The sequence below is a fragment of the Lutra lutra genome, chromosome 1, assembly GCF_902655055.1.
Source record: "Lutra lutra chromosome 1, mLutLut1.2, whole genome shotgun sequence".
In the NCBI taxonomy this organism is placed as follows: domain Eukaryota; kingdom Metazoa; phylum Chordata; class Mammalia; order Carnivora; family Mustelidae; genus Lutra; species Lutra lutra.
In genome coordinates, this window is record NC_062278.1 from 119,973,026 (window position 1) to 119,992,597 (window position 19,572).

Below are 19,572 nucleotides of genomic sequence, written 5' to 3' on the forward strand. Positions count from 1 at the left end.
GCCCCGCTACCCGGTAGCCACCCTGCAGGCCCGCCGCCTTCCCTAGAGGGGAGCCTGGACTGTTGTGGGAAACCTCCTGGGGCCTCCCCGCTGCCGCTGAGTCCCTGTCTCTGTCCCCAGCTGTGTGCCCTTCTCCATCTACACGCCCTGGGGAGAGCGCTGTGAGCACCTGGGCATGAAGCTCGGCGCCTTCTTCGGAATCCTCTTCGGAGCCCTGGGCTTCCTCCTGCTGCTGGGGGCCGTGGTGTTTGTGGTCCTGCGCTTCTGGTGCTATGGCGGGCACCACTACTCCTACCCCCTGGACTCAGAAAGTTGAGGCCTGGCCCCAAAAGGGCAGCAGTGGCTTAAGATACCTCAGGACCCACCCAGCCTCACCCCCACACCTGCCGGCGACGCTGTTCCTTTGAGGAGACTGGAAAGAAGAAGGTGCTTGAAGGCGACTCAGGATTCTTCAAGGGAATGAATAATAATAAAGACAAGACCACATCTTGTCAGTAGACCCCGGGACAGACAGGAAGGGGTCATAAAGACCACCTAGTTAAAGGATGGATTCTCTCACAAATGTACCCACAAGAAGGACACTGACGCACAAACACACACACATCAGAGTTAAGAATGGAGTGATGACTCTAAGTTAAAAACCATTTGTATTTAAAAAAAAAAAAAAAAACCAACCCTCCAGTTTACTTCTAATTAAAGTCTATTACAGTAAAATCCTTCAGACTTTTTGTGTTCCCAAAGCCATGGGCTCCACTTGGGATTTTCCTCTGGTGGCTGAAGGACTATGCACGGGGAGTGGAGGAGCCGAGGTGTGTTCAACCCAGGCCCCTTCAGCCCACAGTTACTCTCTGTGGGGAGGCTTCTTGCTCCAACCCAGGCGGATCCTTGCTTCAGCCTCCACACATCATTTTTGTCCCCTTCCCAGGGAAAGAAACACAAGCCAAAGCCTGGCCTTCTGAGGCCCCCATATGGAGTAGCCTAGACTCAGACCCAGGAACCCTCGCTGCCTTGCTGGTCTCTGTCCCTCAGTTCCAAAAGGGTAAATACACAGTGCCTTTACCTATCTGGCTCTTGTCCCCACTGTGCTCCCTAGAAGAGGGATTAAACCATTGCAGCTTCTTCTCTAAGAACCAATCTGAGAAGCATGCCACCCACCCCTTCCTTTGACCTGGAGTACCCAATCCCTAATATATTTTCTCTGTCCTTTCCTGAACCCCACTAGAGTCTTCTGAGCTTCTCTACCCCGCAGTCTGTTGGCCCCACTCTGCCCATTCCCAGCAACCTGACCAGTTTCCACCTCATCTTCTCTCCTAGCCTACAGAACTTGACACCTCTCTGGTGTAACAAGTCCAACAAAAAACTGGTCCACAACTCCTGGGTCTAGAATACCTCAATTCCAACTATATGCAGAAACTGGGTAGCTGGCTCTTGGTCCTAAGTCCCAACTGCCTGAAGGGGGACTCTGATTAGCCCAGCTTATGTCAACTGTTCATCACTGGTCCAAACAAGTGTGGCCATAGGGTTGGAAAGCAGGTCCCATGATACGAACCTGGCGCTCAGCCTCACTCTTGCAGGTGAGCAGGTGGTGTGGGAGGAAGCTCAGGAGAAACATGATCTCTGACCTGAGCAGAGACTCCTAACTGTCTGCATTTCAGAGAGAATGACTACTCCCCGTAGACAAAGCCCCTCCCATATGTGTAAAGTTGTGGCTTTACCCTCAGCTGTCCCAAAGGATAATCAAGTCTCCATAGAAAACCACGTTTATTTAAGGCTCCTGGCTGGCTCAGTTGGTAGAGCATGCAACTCTTGATTTTGGGTCATGAGTTCAAGCCCCATGTTGGGTGTGAAGACTACTTAAATCACACACACACACACACACACACACACACACAAACACACATATTTATTTAATCCTAGCATTCATTTTTTTAAAAAGTTCTTCTTAAAGGTTATATTTATTTGTAAGAGAGAGAGCGGGAGAGCACAAGCAGGGGGAAGGGGCAGCAGGCAGAGGGAGAAGCAGACTCCCCACTGAGCAAGGAGCTCCATGCAGGACCCTGGGATGCTTAACTGACTGAGCCACCCAGGCAGCCCTAATCCTAGCATTCATTTAACAAGAATTAAGCACACAGCCCAGATGGATTCACTGGTGAATTCTACCAAACATTTCAGGAAGAAATTTTACCAGTTCTCTATAATCTCTTTCAGAAGACTGAAGCAGAGAGAATACCTCCTAACTCATTCTAGGAGGCCAGCATTACCCTAAAACCAAAACCAGGAAAAAAAAAGAAAGAAAGAAAAAATTATACAGCAAAATACAGCAAAATCTCTCATGAACATAGAGGCAAAAATCTTCAACAAAACATTAGCAAATAAAATCCGACAATGAATAAAAGGAATTACACACCATGGCCAAGTGGCATTTATTCCAGATCTGCACAACGCTCAAAAATCAATTAACGTAATCTATCACATCAACAGAATAAAGAAGAAAAATCATATGATTATACCAATAGTTGCAGAAGAAACATTTGACAAATTCAAACACCCAAATTCTTAGAATAGATGGAAACTTCCTCAGCTTGATTTTTTAAAAAAATCCTACAGCAAGTGTCCTGGGTGGCTCAGTCTGTTAAACACCGGACTCTTGATTTCGGCCCGTCATGATCTCAGGATCATGGGATCGAGCCCCACTCTGGACTCCACACTGGGCATGGAGTCTGTTTAGGATTCTCTCCCTCTGTCTCCCTCTGCCCGCCCCCTCTCTGACCATGCTTGCGTGTGCATGCACGCAATCTCTCTCTCTCTCTCAAAACAAAATTAAACTAAATTAAAAATTTAAAACCTACAGCTATCACACACCAGAGGAAAGTGGTACTGAGGGGTGGGCAAAATGGTGAAGATGAAGAGGTAGAAACTTCTAGTTATAAAATAACTCAAGGGTTGTAATGTACAGCATAGGGAATATAGATAATAATATTATATTAACTCTATGGTGATAGATGGTAACTAGACTTATTATGGTGATCATTTCATAATATGTATAAACGCCAAATCACTATGTTTTATATGTGAAATTAATATAATGTTGTATGTCAATTATACTTCACATTCAAAAGAAAAGAATGAATCCTAGTATAAACTGATGATTTTGGGTGATAATGATGTGTCAGGGTGGGTTCATGGATTATAACAACGCACTCCAGTGGGGGGTGTTGGTAGTGGGGGAGGTTGTAAGTGTGGGGAAGGAAGGGGAGATATGGGAAGTTTGTACTTCTAATTCAGTTTTGCCGTGAACATAAAAGTACTCCAAAAAATTAGGTTTATTAATTCAAAAGATTGTAAACACTTAAATAAAAAGAATTAAGCACATATGTCACTAGAGAGAGAGGGATGGGCTGGAGGGCAGTGTCCAGCACTTAGAAAAAAGGAGGTATAAAATGAGGAAGGAGGGGCCACATAAGCATGGTGGACTGGTGAGACAGACTTTACTGGGACCACTGTAATCCCAAAACTAAGTTATGCAATGAGGACTTTGTAGTGTGGCTCCAGGTCAGGGAGAGGAAGGCTTGCTCTAAGCATGAAGTCCAAAAATTACATCTCATCCTCAACATAGTGAGGACTCTTGGCAAGGGATTGATCCATGCTGTGCAAGACATGGTTGGTATAGATACTGTGTGTCCTCAAGCGTGCGAAGAGGAGGCCTAAAAGAACAAAAGCAAGGTGGCAAATGGGGAGCAAGTCCACCCCAACCCAAAGTCCTTCCCCTCATCTGTCTTCAGTCGTTAAGCTTCTTCTCTTCTCACTGGGCAATGGTGGAGGGGTGAAGGTGCGGGAGGACAGAAGAAGTGTTGGAGGACAGGAAAAGATATCCGAAGCCTAAGAGAAGCTCAGGGGCTTGCTACAGAGTGGGAAGCCCACAGACTAGGAAAAAGAGGAGTAGGGACACTTGTTGAAGAGGAGACCTTTCAAGTAAGGCTGTCGGATTTAGCAAATTTAGTTTAGGAATTTAGTTTCAGATTAAGCAAAATTAATTTCAGAAAAATCACAATGAATTTTTTAGTACAAGATGCCCCATAAAGTGTTTCGGACACCCATATATTTTTTAAAAGTATTCATTGTTTATCTGAAATTCTCATTTAACTGTGTTCTGTATTTTAACGGGCAACCTGGTCAAAATGGCTAAGGCACAGAGCGTGTAGAGAAAGGGTTTCATAAAAAAGGAAGGAGGCTGGAGAGCTTGGGTGGCTCAGTTGGTTAGGCATCTAACTCTCAATTAAGCTCAGGTCATAATCTCAGGGTCGTGAGGCTGGGTTCCATGTAGGGCTCCCCACTCAAGTGGGGCATCTGCTTCTCTTCCATTCCCTCTTTCTTTGCCCCTCTCCCTGCTCTCTCTCTAAAATAAATTTTTAAATATTTTAAAAAAACAAGAAAAAGTAAGGCAGTGTCTGTGCAGCAAGAAAAGGTCACTTGGTGAGTGGTGCAGTCAGATCAAGGACACAGTACGAGTCTTCATCAGCCCACCTGCTGGATCTGTGTGATTTGGATTTGGTCACTTATACAACTGGAATAAAGTACCAATGGCAAAAAATAGATAACTGGCATGATACGCAAATGTAAATTGATACCAAAAAGTGATGTCCACTCATCTGAATTTGGAGTACACCCATGGGATCAGTTGCCATTCCCTGCTTTCCACTCACTGGTGGCCAGCCCCCCTACAGAGGCTGAAGGAAGGACTGGCTATGGCAGGAGCTTCAGCCCAAGTCTCTTCGGAATAGATCCCCCTCACATTGTCCTCATCACGGCCTGTGAGTCACCGGTGACTTTAGACAGACTCTCTTGTTTGGGTCCACACCCACCTTTGTCTGCATGAAATATGTGGCATTTCCACCTCATAGACACACACACCTTTGATTCTTAAATAACTGGAGAATTTTCCCCAGGTCTTCTGGTTCTTGCTGGTTTGGTAACATTACTTCTGCTAATTCTGGTCATCTCCAGTAATTCTCTCCTCTCTCTCTCTTTCACACCCTCCCCACATGCATGTGTATGAGTGCACGCGTGCATATGTATTATACACTTTAATTCCCAAATGCTTCTAATTGGTGGAGCCTGTATTTTACATAATTTTTGGCTTCCAAGAACAGCCATCAGTTTTGAATGTACATGTATGTCCTTATTGCGGGTATTTAAGATGAATTATCCACTTCATCAGGTATCTCTGATTCAAATAAATGCCAAGCAAGAAAAGAAAAGCTATTTAAGAATTGGAATTATGTAATGGGTGTTACATACTTAAACAAACTGCTCTCCACCTATGCCTGCTTATAGTGTGGCTTATTCATAATGATATCATTAGATTTATATTTTGTTTGACTTCAAAAAATTCCATTTTCCCGACTTTCAGAGCCCAGTGCCCATATTTCCAGGTCAACTGCTCCCGCGGCCACTCCTCTCCATGGTTCGGTGGACAGTCGAGTGCAATCTGCGTGCAGGGCTCTGTGCGAGGTTCTGTGGCCACAGCGATGACTCCCTTGTGGCACTTGTCCTGAAACATCTATGACTTAACAAGCTTGGAAGCAAATAAACCAGGATGTAGCATGTTAAGTGTTGTAACAGAAACATAAAGAGACTAAGAAACTAGATCCTCTTTAGGGGATTTTCAGAGAGCCACCACAAGAAGGCACTGAATGAACTGGGCTTTGGAGCATGAATAGAAGTTTACCAGATGAAGGCACCAGAGAGAGGGGGAACCTTCTAGGGGCAAGAATCATGATATGCAAACTCTCTGGATCAAAGGTGGCGTGACCGCGAAGTACTGAGACATTTCCTGTGGAAGGAACATAGGACATAGGAGATGGGTCTGTAGGACACGGAGTTGAGAAAGTTGGCCAAGGCCATATCACAAAGACCCTAATATACAAAGCTGGGAGTTTATTCCTTTGGTAAGAACAGGACTAGCTTTGAATTTGGAAAGGGAACACACACACACACACACACCCACACACACACACACATACACATACACATACCCCCTGCTATTATTAATCAAATGACTATACTGGGATATCCTATGTTTTGTCTTGTCTTTTTCCTTTATTGGCTGTTATAAATGGTTCTGTAATGAACAGATTTATTTATTGGTCTTTGCACAGATTCTTAATTATTTCCTTAAGATAAACCGTTTGGAATGAAATTGCTCAGGGAAAGGGATGCACATTTTTAAGGCTTTAGAGAATCAAACTGCCCTCCAGAAAGGCTATGCCAGTTTCATTCACACTAACGGTATTTTAGAGCATTCTTTCCCCCCACCCCTTCCTCATGGAAATTATAATTTTTTTTAAAAGATTTTATTTATTTATTTGACAGAGAGAGATCACAAGCAGGCAGAGAGGCAGGCAGAGAGAGAGGAGGAAGCAGGCTCCCTGCTGAGCAGAGAGCCCGATGCGGGGCTCGATCCCAGGACCCTGAGATCATGACCTGAGCCGAAGGCAGCGGCTTAACCCACTGAGCCACCCAGGCGCCCCTGGAAATTATAATTTTTATAAGTCCTTACCTACTAACACACAATTAGCAATATCTCACTGTATGAATTCACCCCCCTTTTTTTTGCTAGTGAAGTTTCTTTTTCATGGAAAACAGGCACTTACATTCCTGCTTCTGGAAGACATTTATACTCTGAGTTTTGTGTGGGCATGTTTGCCATTTTATTGCTTCGTAAGAGCTCTTTGTATATTAAGGAGATTCTGGTTTTGCCAGAATATGGTGTAAATAAGTTCTTTCAATTTGTAATTGTGTACCTGTCTACCCTCCCCTACTAAGTTTAGCCTGTGGGGAAGAGACGGCTTTGCATCCCCCATGGCACACAACATGTCTCTCTTCTGTTGTGGGTGCTCAGCAAATATGCTGGGAAGAATATTTGCATTATTTTTGTTCAGCCTCCTTTATAAAACCTGTTCTGCCTCCCTCTGCAAGAGGCAGGGGATCGATTGAATACACATATTCCCCTTATTCATAGCAATATTTGAAGTTGTCTTGTTTCCTCCATTCAACAAATATTTCCTGGGCATTTTTTTTTAATTTTTAATTTTTTAATTTTTTGATAAACACATAACGTATTATTAGCCCCAGGGGTACAGGTCTGTGAATCACCAGGTTTATAGACTTCATAGCACTCACCATAGCACATACCCTCCCCAATGTCCATAACCCCACTGGGCACTTTTTTTTTAGAATTTCTTTTTTTATTTAGTTATTTAATTGACAGTGAGAGAAGGAAGACAAGCAGGGAGAGTGGGAGACGGAGAAGCAGGCTTCTCGCTGAGCAGGGAGCCTGATGCAGGACTCGATCCCAGGATCCCAGGATCATGACCTGAGCCAAACGCAGATGTTTAAGGACTAAGCCACCTAGGCACTGCTACTGAGCCCTTTTTATGTGCCAGGCATTGTGCTAGATGCTAGGGATATGGGAATGAGCGGACCCTTCCATTCTAGTTGAGGGAGACAGATAAAAGGATAAATCAATAAAATATGTATTATGTTAGGTTGTAATCAGCATTAGGAAGAAGATCAAAACAGAGGGGGTGGCCAGGGGGACCCACCGAGATGGTGAAAGAGGTGGAGGTGTTACCGGGTGGATATGGGCAGGAGAAGCCCTCTGAGCAAAGTGACCAACACGTGCAAAGGTCCCCAGGCAGGAGAATGCATGCGATGGATTCCTGGAACAGCAAGAAGGTCAACGTTGCTGGAGCACAGGGAGCAAATTAACGAGGCTGGGGGAGGGGCGCTGGTCGCACACCTCTTTGCAGGCCCTTGTAGGAACTTGACTCTGTCTAAATGAGATGGGAGAGTTTGGAGCCAAGAAGTGGCCAAGAAGTCTGCCTTACACTGCAGAGCGACAGCCTTGGCTGGTGTGCTGGGACTACAGTGCGGTTGGGGGCGGGGGTAAAGGTAGAAACAGAGAGATCCTCTAAGAGGGTCTGAATAATTCCGGAGAGAGGCCATGGCAACTTGCACCAGTTGAGAGCAGCAGAGATGGTGAGGAAGCGTCAGATTCTGGGCGTATTTTGACAAGAGTAGACCCAACAGCATTCTGCAACGAGTTAGACGTAAAATGAGTGCGAAGGAAATAGGGGAATAAAGACTGGTTTTGAGAATTTGGGCTTGAGCAACAGGAGGATGCAATTAACATGATGAAGTCGCAGGCAGAGCCGGTTTGGGGGAAAGATTAAGACTCTGACTTTGCTTGGGTGCCTGGGTGGCTCAGTGGGTTAAGCCTCTGCCTTCAGCTCAGGTCATGATCCCAGGGTCCTGGGATCGAGCCCCACATCATCCCCCACATCATCCCCCCCCCTGCCCCCCCCATCATCCCTCCCGCATCATCCATCATCGGGCTCTCTGCTCAACAGTGAGCCTGGGTCCCTTCCTCTCTCTCTGCCTGCTTCTCTGCCTACTTGTGATCTCTGTCTGTCAAGTAAATAAATAAAATCTTTAAAAAAAAAAAGGACTCCAACTTTACAAATATTGAACGTAAAACATCTCAGACCAAGTAGAGAGGTTGAGCGTAGACACTAACAATAGTTGTACATAAGAAGTGGGATTTTAGAAATGTTTTTTTCTTTACCACTCCTCTGGCTGTTTGTCTTCTTTTCTTGGCCCTTTTGAATTTTTCAAAATCACAAAATCATAAGCAAGTGTTTTTTTGTTTGTTTGTTTGTTTTTACAATGGAAAAAAGATTAGCTACATGTAATTTTTTTAGGGGTAGGGTAGGGGCAGAGGGAGAGAGAGAAAGAGAGAATCTTTAGCAGGCTCCATGCCCAGCACAGAGCCTGAAGCAGGGCTTGACCTCACAACCCTGAGATCATGACCTGAGCCCAAATCAAAAGTCGCACACTTAACCGTCTAAGCGACCCAGGTGCCCCATAGCTGCATTTAATTTCTTAAAAATAATAATAATAACTTGACTTATGAGCTAGAGGGGAGGAATAATCGAGTACTGCAGACCTTCTTGTGATCTGCTTATACCCAGAACTTGAAAGTCAAGGCAATCCAAAAAACATTCTCTATGATCCTACTACAGACCAGGCACTCTGCTCAGGTTCAGGGGATGCTGAGATAAATACAGGCCCAGCTCTGAAGGAGCTCAGAGTTCAACAGGCTCCGGGGCCAGCCTCCGTAAGTCCTGTAATCGAGGTCTCAACCAAGAACCAGGGGAGAATGAAGGAGGGAGGGAGTAAGGAGGATGCATAAAATCCCAATATCATAAAAACGTCAACACCAAAAAAGTCCCATATTGATCAAATAGGTCGCCTCTGGGTCACACTGTGTGCAATTTTAATGGCTAATGGGAGCACCAAGAGGGTGGACAGATGGGTGATCAGATCACTCTTTACTGAAACGTAACACATGTGGCAAAGGAAGTCCAAGGACATCTTTGGAACAAGGGAAGCTCCACTCCCACACCACCCCCACCATCACACACACACACACACACACACACACACACACACCCACTCTAAGGCATATGTGAGCCAGTGTCCCACTGCCATGTCCGGGTAAGGGCTTAGGTCAGCTGACCTCTTGGGAATCTTCCAGGTATATCTTAGCTCTGTAGCTCCAGTCTGTGTATGGGGTGGGGTGGGGGGTATTCCAGGCCACAGGCAGGCAGCACTGGCCCCTCTGGCACAGCAGATGTTCCTTAGCCCCTCCTGATGCGCAGCAGAGAGACGTGGATGGGAGGTCCATGGGTATGCAGTTCCTGGCAGAGCTGGAGGGCAAAAGAAGCAGGGATCCTTCCAGCCCAAATCTGGCCCATGAGCTCACCACAGGGCAAGGACAGGAAGGGACAGTGGGACACGATGTACGAGGAGGCCAGCAACCCTTCCCAAGCTGCCCACAGACTGGGCATGGACTAGATGCTGCATGCACAGTATGTCATTGGACCTCACAACAACCTTATAAAGCAAGTAGTAGTAACTTCGTTTTATAAGGGAGGAAAATAATACAGAATAGCTTACCCAAGGTCACACAGTTAGGAACTGAAATTCACCCCTTGATCTATATGGCTCCAAAGTTTGTTCTTTGTCTGAGCCCAGAACTCTGTGTCTCTGCCCCGTTCCCAACAAGAACTCATACCCAACACCAACACAGCCTGCTTCCTGCCCCTCAGCTCTGGACCTGCTCCTTTCTCCCAGGCCTCTTTCTGATCGCGGAAAGTTACCAGTTTGGGAGCTCAGATCTGACACCATTCTGGGTTCCCTCCTTTTTTTTTTTTTTTTTTTTAAAGATTTATTTATTTTATAGAGACAGAAAGAGGGCAGGAGGGGCGGAGGAAGAAGGGAGAGAGAGAGAATCTCCAGCCAACTCCACGCTGAGCACAGACCCCAATCGATCTCACAATGCTGAGATCGTGACCTGAGCTGAAACCGAGAGTCTTAACCGACTAAGCCACCTAGATGCCCCTCTGGCTTCCCTCTTTGACTAGGATTCACACTTGCTACTTTGATTATCATGTGCTGTAGGCATTCATCATTTCTCTGGCTGTCCCGTTTCAATCTGCACCCACCCCAGGGAACTCCTTATTATGGAGCCCTGATGGGCCCCTTTCTGCTAAGAGAACTTCAAGTGTCCAGATATTCCCTCTTCTTATCTCCTGGCATCAAGATGTGGGCACAAGAGCTAGGCTGAGCTGACCTAGTCTAACCTTCCAATGATTCACACCATCCCCAAAAGCTCTGACCCCAGAATTCCACCACTGGAAGCTTTGTCCAGTGATCTGGGTCTTAGGGGAATTTTCCCAATTTATACAAAAATATCCCAGTCTTGGTCCCCATCTAGAATATACATCTATAGGGTATTTTCTACCTAGCATTCCTAGTTCCTCTAGGGCCTGTCCTCATTCCATGTGGTTCAGTTTGAGCTGTCAGTTATGGTAGACCTTGCAGGGCCATAAGACTAGTCTTTCCCTAGTATAATATGCAGGTATTGGGAGAGAAAAGTACCTGTGACTCTGGGGCTATCACAGCCACCTTTCCTTACATATGGAGAGAGATTCTGAAGAACAAAGAGCTAAGAGAAGTCAAGAAAGAAAATCTTGATGATCATATCTAAGCTGCTGGATCTAGCCATAACTGAAGATGGACAAGTCACTTCTCGGTTTCTCAGTCAATACCTTGCCTTTTCTGTGTAAGCTCCAATGAGCTGGATTTCTGCTACTTGTAACCCAAAGTCCTGCCCATTCATATAATTGACCTTCCAAGGGCTAGGAGTCCTGGCCTTCCTATGGCCTGAGGAAATTGGGGGTGAGGGAAGTCATTTTTTTACATAACACAGAAGGGGAATTCCCAACTCAGGAAAAACAGGCAGAAGCTAAGCCAAGCAGATTAGATTTAGTTCCTGTAACTCTCCTCTACAGGATTTAGTTCCTGTAACTCTCCTGGCCCAGAAAGTTCCCACTCACCTCCTGCATCAGCCTCTCTGCCACTCTGGGGTCACTGAGGTCTTCTGGGGAGGCCACTCTCAGCTGCAGGAAGAGAAAGCCTCCATCCCCACCTGAAAATTTAGAAAAGCAGTAAGTCAGTTCAGGAATGGGGACATGACCTGTGCTACCCAGCCTCTGTCCCCCACTCTGCACCTCTGGGCTCACTCTCATGTGTAAATGTGTCCACGCTCACATGGGATCTTACATTTATTCACCGCAAAGAGAAAAATGATTCCCTCTTTCCAATAACTAGGCTCCTTGTAGTGTCTTCCCAACAAGAGTGAAGGAAAGGATCTCTAAAGACCCCATCCACATTTGGAGAAGTCAAAAGAATAGTGCGAAGAATGAGAAATGAAAGTGAAATCTAGAATGTTCTCAAGGCCTGGAAGTTCTGGATGAACTGTTGGGAAAGGATCCAGACAGGGAGAGCACCAGTGAGAGGCCAGCTCTCAGAGGGGAAGCCTCAGCCAATTTGTCCAGCTCTAAGTTGGCAGAAGCTTCAATCCAGCCTTCTCAATCTAGCCACTCTGGGGGCAAGTTCTGCCTTCTGTGGGGCCCTAACCCCCTTGCCTTCCCCAGCCACCATGGAGTCATTTCTTCCTACCAGAATACTGTTAGATTGCACTTCTATATTTACAGAGATAGAGATAGATACCAGTATTGATACTGTATCGATATCAATGTATATCTCTTTCCTACTTGTTTTGGCTGCCATATGCATATTTCATGGCTGGACTATTGACAAGAAAGTGACTCTGTCGGTCATGTGTATGAAGGTAGCTGGGGACTTGGGGAACTGCAGTGGGACAGAAACATTTTATGCTGATCCCTTTTGTACCTATTGAATTTTAAATCGTGTCAATGTATCATCTAATCGACAAATAATAAAGAAGAGCATTTTATTTTATTTTTTTAAAGATTTTATTTATTTGACAGAGAGCGAGAGATCACAAGTAGGCACAGAGGCAGGCAGAGAGAGAGAGGGGGAAGCAGTATCCCTGCCGAGCAGAGAGCCTGATTCGGGCCTCGATCTCAGGACTCTGGGATCATGACCTGAGCCGAAGGCAGAGGCTTTAGCCCACTGAGCCACCCAGGCACCCCTAAGAAAAGCATTTTAAAAGAAAAATACATTAATCAGTTGTGTTTTAAAAAAATAAAAGCACAGTAGGAGACTATGAGATGGAACCAGACTTCCATTTGGAGTCCCACTGCTGTCTTTTCACCGTCTTTAAATCTGTTTCCTCACCCGTCAGGTGGGCTACTAACATCCACCTCAGAAGGTGGTTTTGAAGGTTTAACTAGAAGAGAGAACACGCGCAAAGCTCTTAGTTCACTGCCTGACGTCAGTGAGAACATTCTGAGGCCAGCGCTGACTGGGGGGGGCAATATGTTTCTATCACCTGTGCTGGAATACACATGATGTTTGGTAAGGGGGTTGTGATTCATATTTTTATTTCACCTCCCCACAAAAGCAGGACAAGCTGATGCCACCACGGGGATGAGGCACAAGGACAGTGTTAGGAAGACAAGGTGGAGGCTCCAGGCTGACCAGGAGCTGGGCTGACCGAGCAGCCTCTCACAAGCAGCTTCTTCCCTAAAAAGTATGTTTTCTTAGATATGAAGCTTTAAACCCCAAACCTTCACCCAATTTGTTTGTTTGTTTGTTTGTTTCAAGTCACTATGGCTCCAACCCCAGCAGGCACAACCAGTAAGTCCCACTTTCACAGGGTCCCAGCTGCTCAGAGGGCCGCAGCTTGGGCCAGATGTTCACGTGGTGCCCCTCTGTGTGGCTCTAGCTGTACCAGAAGCTTCAAGAGTATGAGAACTGTGGCTTTTGAATAAAATTTGGGGCCTCGCCTGGTGCATAGTAGTCACTCAACTATTAATATCATGGAAGGATAGAGCCGGAAAGGACCTCATTGTTCACCCATCACAACCCCATTTACTGGTGGAGAAACTGAGGCCAGAAAGCAGAGAGGGAAAGGACCTGTCCTAGGTCACTAGGTTATTAAGGGCAAAACCAGGATCTCATGCCATTTCTCCAGACTTCTAGCCCCACAGTTTTCCCATACACCTCTCTAACTCTGCTTTATTTCTGGCTTTGGCAAGATTTGCTAGAAGATCATGAAGAGCTTCCATCAGGGACTGCACTCAGAATAGGCCCCAGAGCCTTCCTTCCTCCCTACCCCTTATTAAGCACGCAGACACCCTGGAAACTCCAAACCCCACATCGCCCAGATCCTAGCTGTAGGAGCCTCTGACCTGCAGTAGCTTCTGTGGTCCCCCTTGGCTTAGCAGTGGTGGGCAGAGCAGTTGGGGCCTTCCCTCCAGCCCTGCTGGTTGTCTTCAAGTTCTTGGCTAAGGTTGTGGTCTTGACTGAGGTGATGTTTGCCTCGAGGCTGCTATTGGCCATAATCAGGTGGGCAGAAGGAAAAGTGCTCCTGCTGATGGGGACAGACCCATCGATTGTTCTGTCTGTGGTACGAGGCTGTGAGGGGCTGGAGTTCTTGCTAGTGGCTCCATGGCTGTGGCTGTCAGCCGTAGCAGGGGAAGCCACTTTACCTACCGTTGACCCGGTCTCTGTGGAGATCGTAACCACTCCTGAGACCTTGGTGTGGCTTGTCGTCTCCACAGAGAGGACTGTAGTTTCTTCCCAGGGTCCAATGCTGACTGTCACCAAAGTTGTGCTGGGGGTCATGGGCTCAGCTGCTGTTGTTCCTCCTTCTATGGTGCTCTTAGCAGGTAGCAGAGTCTCAACTGGGGTATCAGGTGTGGCTGGTTCTGTGGCACTGGCTGCTGACGAAATCTCTGCGGAGGTCATGGTCTTGGTGAAGTGTGGTTCTGCTTTGGTGGAATGAAGCAAAGCTGACACATCAAGGGAAGATGGGGTCTTTCCTCCTGTGGGGTCGAGAGCTACGTCAGAGGTCCCAAGGCTGGTGGCAGTTGTTAGTATTTCTGTGACGCTGCAGTTGGTAACCTCCATGTCAGTGAGGCTGTAGGCAAGCCAGTCTTTAGCCGAAGCATTCTGGTCGGGTGCCAGGGCCTGTGAGACGGTGATGGCCAGAACTGAGTGGTCCGAGAAGACGCTGCTGTCCAAGGCCAGGCCCTCGTCTTCTGCAGAGGTGTGAGCTGATGTCAAGACATCAATTATGAGCCTCTTCACCTCTTCTGAGCTGTCATCAGTACAAAGGATGTCAAAGACAGCGTCCACAAGATCACTGCCTATTATAGTCTCCACTGTGGTCCTTCCAGTTGCCATGGGGCTTCCACTTGTAGCTGATGCCTCCATAGGAGTGGTGATCATAACCGTGAACTTGGACGGTGTCATTTGTGTGAAGACCCTGGTCTCTGTTGCACGAAAAGTGGTCTCGGTTTTCCTGGTCTCTGCTTCTGAAATGGCACTGGTCAGGATTAAGTTCCTATCAAAGGTCTGGGTGCTCAGGGTTTGAGTTTCCAAAGGGGTATGGCTTGGCACAGAGGTCTCGACAAGGTCAGTGGTCTGGAAGTCTCTCTCTGAATTTGTCCGGATTCCCGGAGTCATGGCAGGCTCTTCTATGTGGTTTGTCATCACCAAAGGACCTGGTCTGCTGGTGCTGGGGCCTGTGTTAGGTAAGATCAACTTTGTAAGCCATGAGTCCCATTGGACTAATTTCACACATGTTCTTGTGTTTATGCCCTGGGAACCCTGGGAGGAGGGTAGGGAGGGGAAGTTGCTTTTATGGCATTTTTCCTCTATACACACAAGGAAGAAGGAGGCGGTATCATCAGGAAGACCAGTCCCATGTGTCAGCCATGGAACTGGAGTTGCCTGTCTAATGTCTTCTTCTTTTTTTTTTTTTAACGATTTTATTTATTGATTTGACAGACAGAGATTACAAGTAGGCAGAGAGGCAGGCAGAGAGAGGAGGAAGCAGGCTCCCTGCTGAGCAGAGAGCCCGACGTGGGGCTCGATCCTAGGACCCTGGGATCATGCCCAGAGTTGAAGGCAGAGGCCTCAACCCACCGAGCCACCCAGGCACCCCAGCCTGTCTAATGTCTTCTGATGACCCTAAGTGCTTCTGGGGCAAGCAAGCCTCAGAATCTAGTTGATTATTGGTCTGAAGCCATCAGAGGGAGTGCATGGGGCCAAACTCCAGCTTCAAGGGGGAGCAAAGAAGGCAGAGGTCCAAGTGAGCCAAGAACTACAGAGCAGGGACCACAACTCTCAGAACCTTCTGAAAGAATCCTTGTGACTTTCCCATTGATACTTTTCTTATCCAGCAGATGTTTCCCCCTGGAAGTAAAAACCCTTCAAACCAGAAAACAACTATGGTTTTGTATTTAGAGGTACCTGGGAGGACGGTGTGGGGGGGCGGGGAGAGGAACCTCTAGAGAGAGAGTAGGTGATGGTTTCTGCAAAAGGGAAGGGAGTAGGCAGAGTCCTTGGGAAAGGGGCAAGCTTCCCATCCCTGCTCATCTGACATGGTGGGGATGGGACCCCAGAACTACTGAAATGATGCACCATCCATGTTCCACAGGTAACAGGGAGCCAAGGGAAGAAAACTTAACCCTTAAAGAGATGCTGCTAGCATAGAGATGTTCTGGCCCCTCGACAGACCGTCGGAGGTTGTGTGAGTGGTGGGTGGCACTCCTTGCCTGGGGAGGCTACAGCAGGATCTTTTCATGCACCTACAAGCATGCCTCTCCCACCTACGGAGGGGGAAGGGCTCTCTCTGTAAGTGGGCTAAGGACCCTTTCAGGGAAGGGTTGCCAGATTTAACAGATAAAAATACAGGATGCCCAATTAAATTCAAATTTGAAATTCAGATAAACAAGGAATAATTTTAATGACAAATTATGTCTTTAGTATGTGTATTTCTGATGTAATATTTGAGACGTACTTACAGAAAAAAGCTTTGTTTCTTGAAATTCAAATGTAAGGGGATGCCCTGTGGTTTTCAGTAACCCTACTCTTGGAAGGACAAGAATCAAAATATAAGCCCCCCTTTTCGGGGTTCCAATGATTTGAGATGGTCTTTACTGAGGTCTACTGGCCCAAAAGTACCCAAGCACCCCATGGAATTACAGGACCATTTGGTCACCTCTACCATGGCTATCAGGACTGGGCCCCAGTTCCTCAGCTTGTCCTCTTGTGTCTCTCCCTGAATGATAAAAGAGCACTGGGCCAGGAGACCAAAGACTGGGCTCCAGCCCTAGGCCTATTGCCTACTAGCTCTGGAGTCCCATGAGTGACCGGTTCAAATCCTGACTCTGCCTCCTACTAGCCAAACTAGTCACTAGACCTCTCCAAGCCTCCCTTGGGAATGAGGGTTACCCTACCTGTGTTGCAGGTGGTAGTGAGGACCAGAGGAGAAGAGGAATGGGAAAGTCTTATATACCAAAGCCTGAAAGGGTCACTAAGCATCCCTCCCCAGCCTTGTCCTCTCCAAGAGCCACTTGAGAGCACACAACCTTCTTTAATGAGGTGAGAATGTCAGGTTGTCCCCATGCGCTGATTAGGAGAGTCATGACATACCAACTCTCATTAGTTGTTCACAAATCATGCTTTTACAGGAATATACTTTCTTCTCCCCACTTCAAAGCCCAAGATATTTCTCTGAGCTTCCTCGGTCTCCGCACGGTGGAATCAAAGCCTTTCTGTGTCAACCCACACAGTGCTCTTGGGGTCTGACCACTGACCTCCTCCAAAGTATTTTCTTCCTTTTCCAGGAGCCCCATGATATCATCCTGCTTTGAAACCTCCTTGTGCTTCCCAACCCACAGCCACTTCACACCCACTGGGACCCTCACATCTCCCACCCAAGTCTCTGACCCACCACAGGTCTGCTCAAGCACAGCAAAGCCGACCTGGGCCTGTGCTCCTGTTGCTGCTTTCCTGGTCATGCCTCAAACTGGCAGAGAGGATGGTGTGTGTACTGGGACCCTGAGTTTGAGTCCCTGCTCTGCTTCCTACCAGCCATGGGACCCTGATAAGTCTCCGGGCTCTTAACCTGCATTTTCTCATCTGTAAAACGGAGCTAAGGGTACATATTTCGTAGGTTGTGAAGATTAGATTAAATTAAAACGTAAAACTTGTAGCACAAGCCAGGCAGATCATGAAGGCATACACGAGATGAAGTGGTCTAGAGGCTAGGTGCTTGCAGAATAAGGTGGCTTTGCAGGTGACTTGTTGAATCCTGGGTAGCCTCAGTCCCATCACCTCTGTGGGCAGGGGTGAGTAGGAATAAGACTTGTGTTTCTCTCTCGGGGTCATTGTGAAGATTAAAAAGAGCATGGGGGCATATGGGACATAGCTGCACCTTCTTCTCAATTTTGCCATGAAACTAAAACTGCTTTAAAAAATTATCTTTTTTTAAAAAGATAATGCAGAGGGCTCCTGGGTGGCTCAGTTGTTAAGTGTCTGTCTTCAGCTCAGGTCATGATCCCAGGGTCCTGGGATCAAGACCCCATCAGGCTCCCTGCTCGGCAAGAAGCCTGCTTCTCCCTTTCCCACTTCTACTTGTGTTCCCTCTCTCATAGTGTCTCTCTCTGTCAGGTGAGTAAATAAAATCTTAAAAAAAAAGATAATGCAGGATGATGATAGAAGGGGAGACCATGTCTAGAGGGTGTACAGAGGTGACATGGGAATCTCAGTACTTTCTGCTCAATTTTGCTGTGAAACCAAAACTGCTCTCCAATAAAAGTCTATTAAAAAAAAAAAAAGACAATGCATGCAACAAGCTTAGCAAGGTTCTAGGTTAGTTCTTCTTCTTCCATAACAGCCCTGGCCCCCTCAGAATCCACCCTCCCCAAGCAGTCGGTGACAGACTTTTCACACACAAAAACTAGTTTTTTTTTAAAGGAAATCTGGGCTAGGAAATAAACTTGGAGGCGTTAGAACCTGGTCAAGCCACTTTCTTTGGCTTTCGTCAGATTTATCCCCTTCCACCACTCTGCCTCACTTGCCCCCCCAACTCCCACGCAGAAAAACAAACCCACAGTCACAGCAAGGGGACGTCACTCATTCTATGGACTGCAGTATCAGACGTGCGTCAGCTGACATCCTGTTTATCAAGGAATATGTCAGATGCAGCTTTATGGTTAATTGTAATTAACCAAAGAGGGCCGCTGGTACAGAAACTTACACCCAGAGCTCTTTAGGAGAGAAGCCCCCCGCCTCCTTACCTGCAGAGCTCCTGGGGGCCCCAGCTTCCCAGCAGAAGAAAAGGGACAGAGCCAAGCCCCAGAGAAAGCCCATCCTCAGGGGAGCTCTGACCACCATCGCCCAGCACGTCTGCCCAGCACGTCTGCCCACCGCCTCGCGCTGCCACCTTTTCCTGCTTCCTCAATCTGGGGCAGAGGGCGGGTCACCTGCCTTGGTGTGGCTGGGTAGTTTCCAGAATGCAGCCAGGTAATCACAAATGCCCTGGCGGAGAGTTGGCAGGGTGCATGTCACAGGCTGTCAGCAAGCTAACCCTCCCGCCCAGCCCCGGCCCAGCGACCTCTCCTCTCTGGACACTTGGAGGAGTTTGATTGTGAGATATGGAATCATTTCCACAGTGATATTCACCGCCTCGGTCCTGCAGCCAGGGAGGCCAGGGAGGATGGTGTTTCACGTTTCCCCCTTTTCTACAACCCTTCCTCCTCCCCCCACCCCTGTGCATGGGACTTAGTCTTTTAGTTCAGTAGACCTGGGCTTCATTTCTAATCCTAGCCTTTATTAGCTCCGTGATCTAGGGCAAATGAATGAACCTTCCTGAGGCTCAACTTCCTGATCTATAAAATGGGCATCATCCTTACCTTGCTGGGTTGTTTTGTGAGGATTACACGAGAAAGTAAAGTTCTTACACAGCTCCTGCTGCATACTTGTGGCTCATGGAGTACACCTGCACCTGAGCTGCTCAGTATGAGAGCTCTCAGGTCATAAGATAGAGCCCCATGTTGGGCTCTGCATTCGGCACAGTGTCTGCTTAGGACTGGCTCTCCCTCCCCACCCCACTGAGAAAATAAATAAATAAAATCTTAAAATAAGTAAATAAGTGAGAACTCTGGCATCTACTGTGATCCTCAAGCAACAGAGAGAACGGACAGCTCCCCAAGGTCTGCAGGG

General features: G+C 47.1%; 2 protein-coding genes across 3 annotated transcripts in view; one reads left to right on the forward strand and one right to left on the reverse strand.

Annotated features, from left to right (window-relative positions):
* Positions 1 to 672, forward strand: part of MUC4 (mucin 4, cell surface associated) — a 54,877-nt gene extending 54,205 nt beyond the window's left edge. For both annotated transcript variants that reach the window (XM_047734441.1, XM_047734450.1), the window contains one exon: positions 121 to 672. In XM_047734441.1, coding sequence (XP_047590397.1) covers positions 121 to 316 — 196 coding nt within the window. In that variant the 3' untranslated portion in view covers positions 317 to 672. The remainder of the gene's footprint in view (positions 1 to 120) is intronic.
* An 8,214-nt stretch (positions 673 to 8,886) lies between these two features.
* On the reverse strand, positions 8,887 to 18,889 carry MUC20 (mucin 20, cell surface associated). The gene is made up of 4 exons (XM_047734465.1): positions 18,648 to 18,889; positions 13,746 to 15,083; positions 11,463 to 11,554; positions 8,887 to 9,770 (listed from the first exon to the last, which is right to left on the reverse strand). Exons 1-4 carry the CDS (start codon positions 18,742 to 18,744, stop codon positions 9,702 to 9,704), a joined length of 1,596 nt encoding a protein of 531 aa, XP_047590421.1. The 5' UTR covers positions 18,745 to 18,889; the 3' UTR covers positions 8,887 to 9,701.
* Between the last annotated feature and the right edge of the window lie 683 nt (positions 18,890 to 19,572).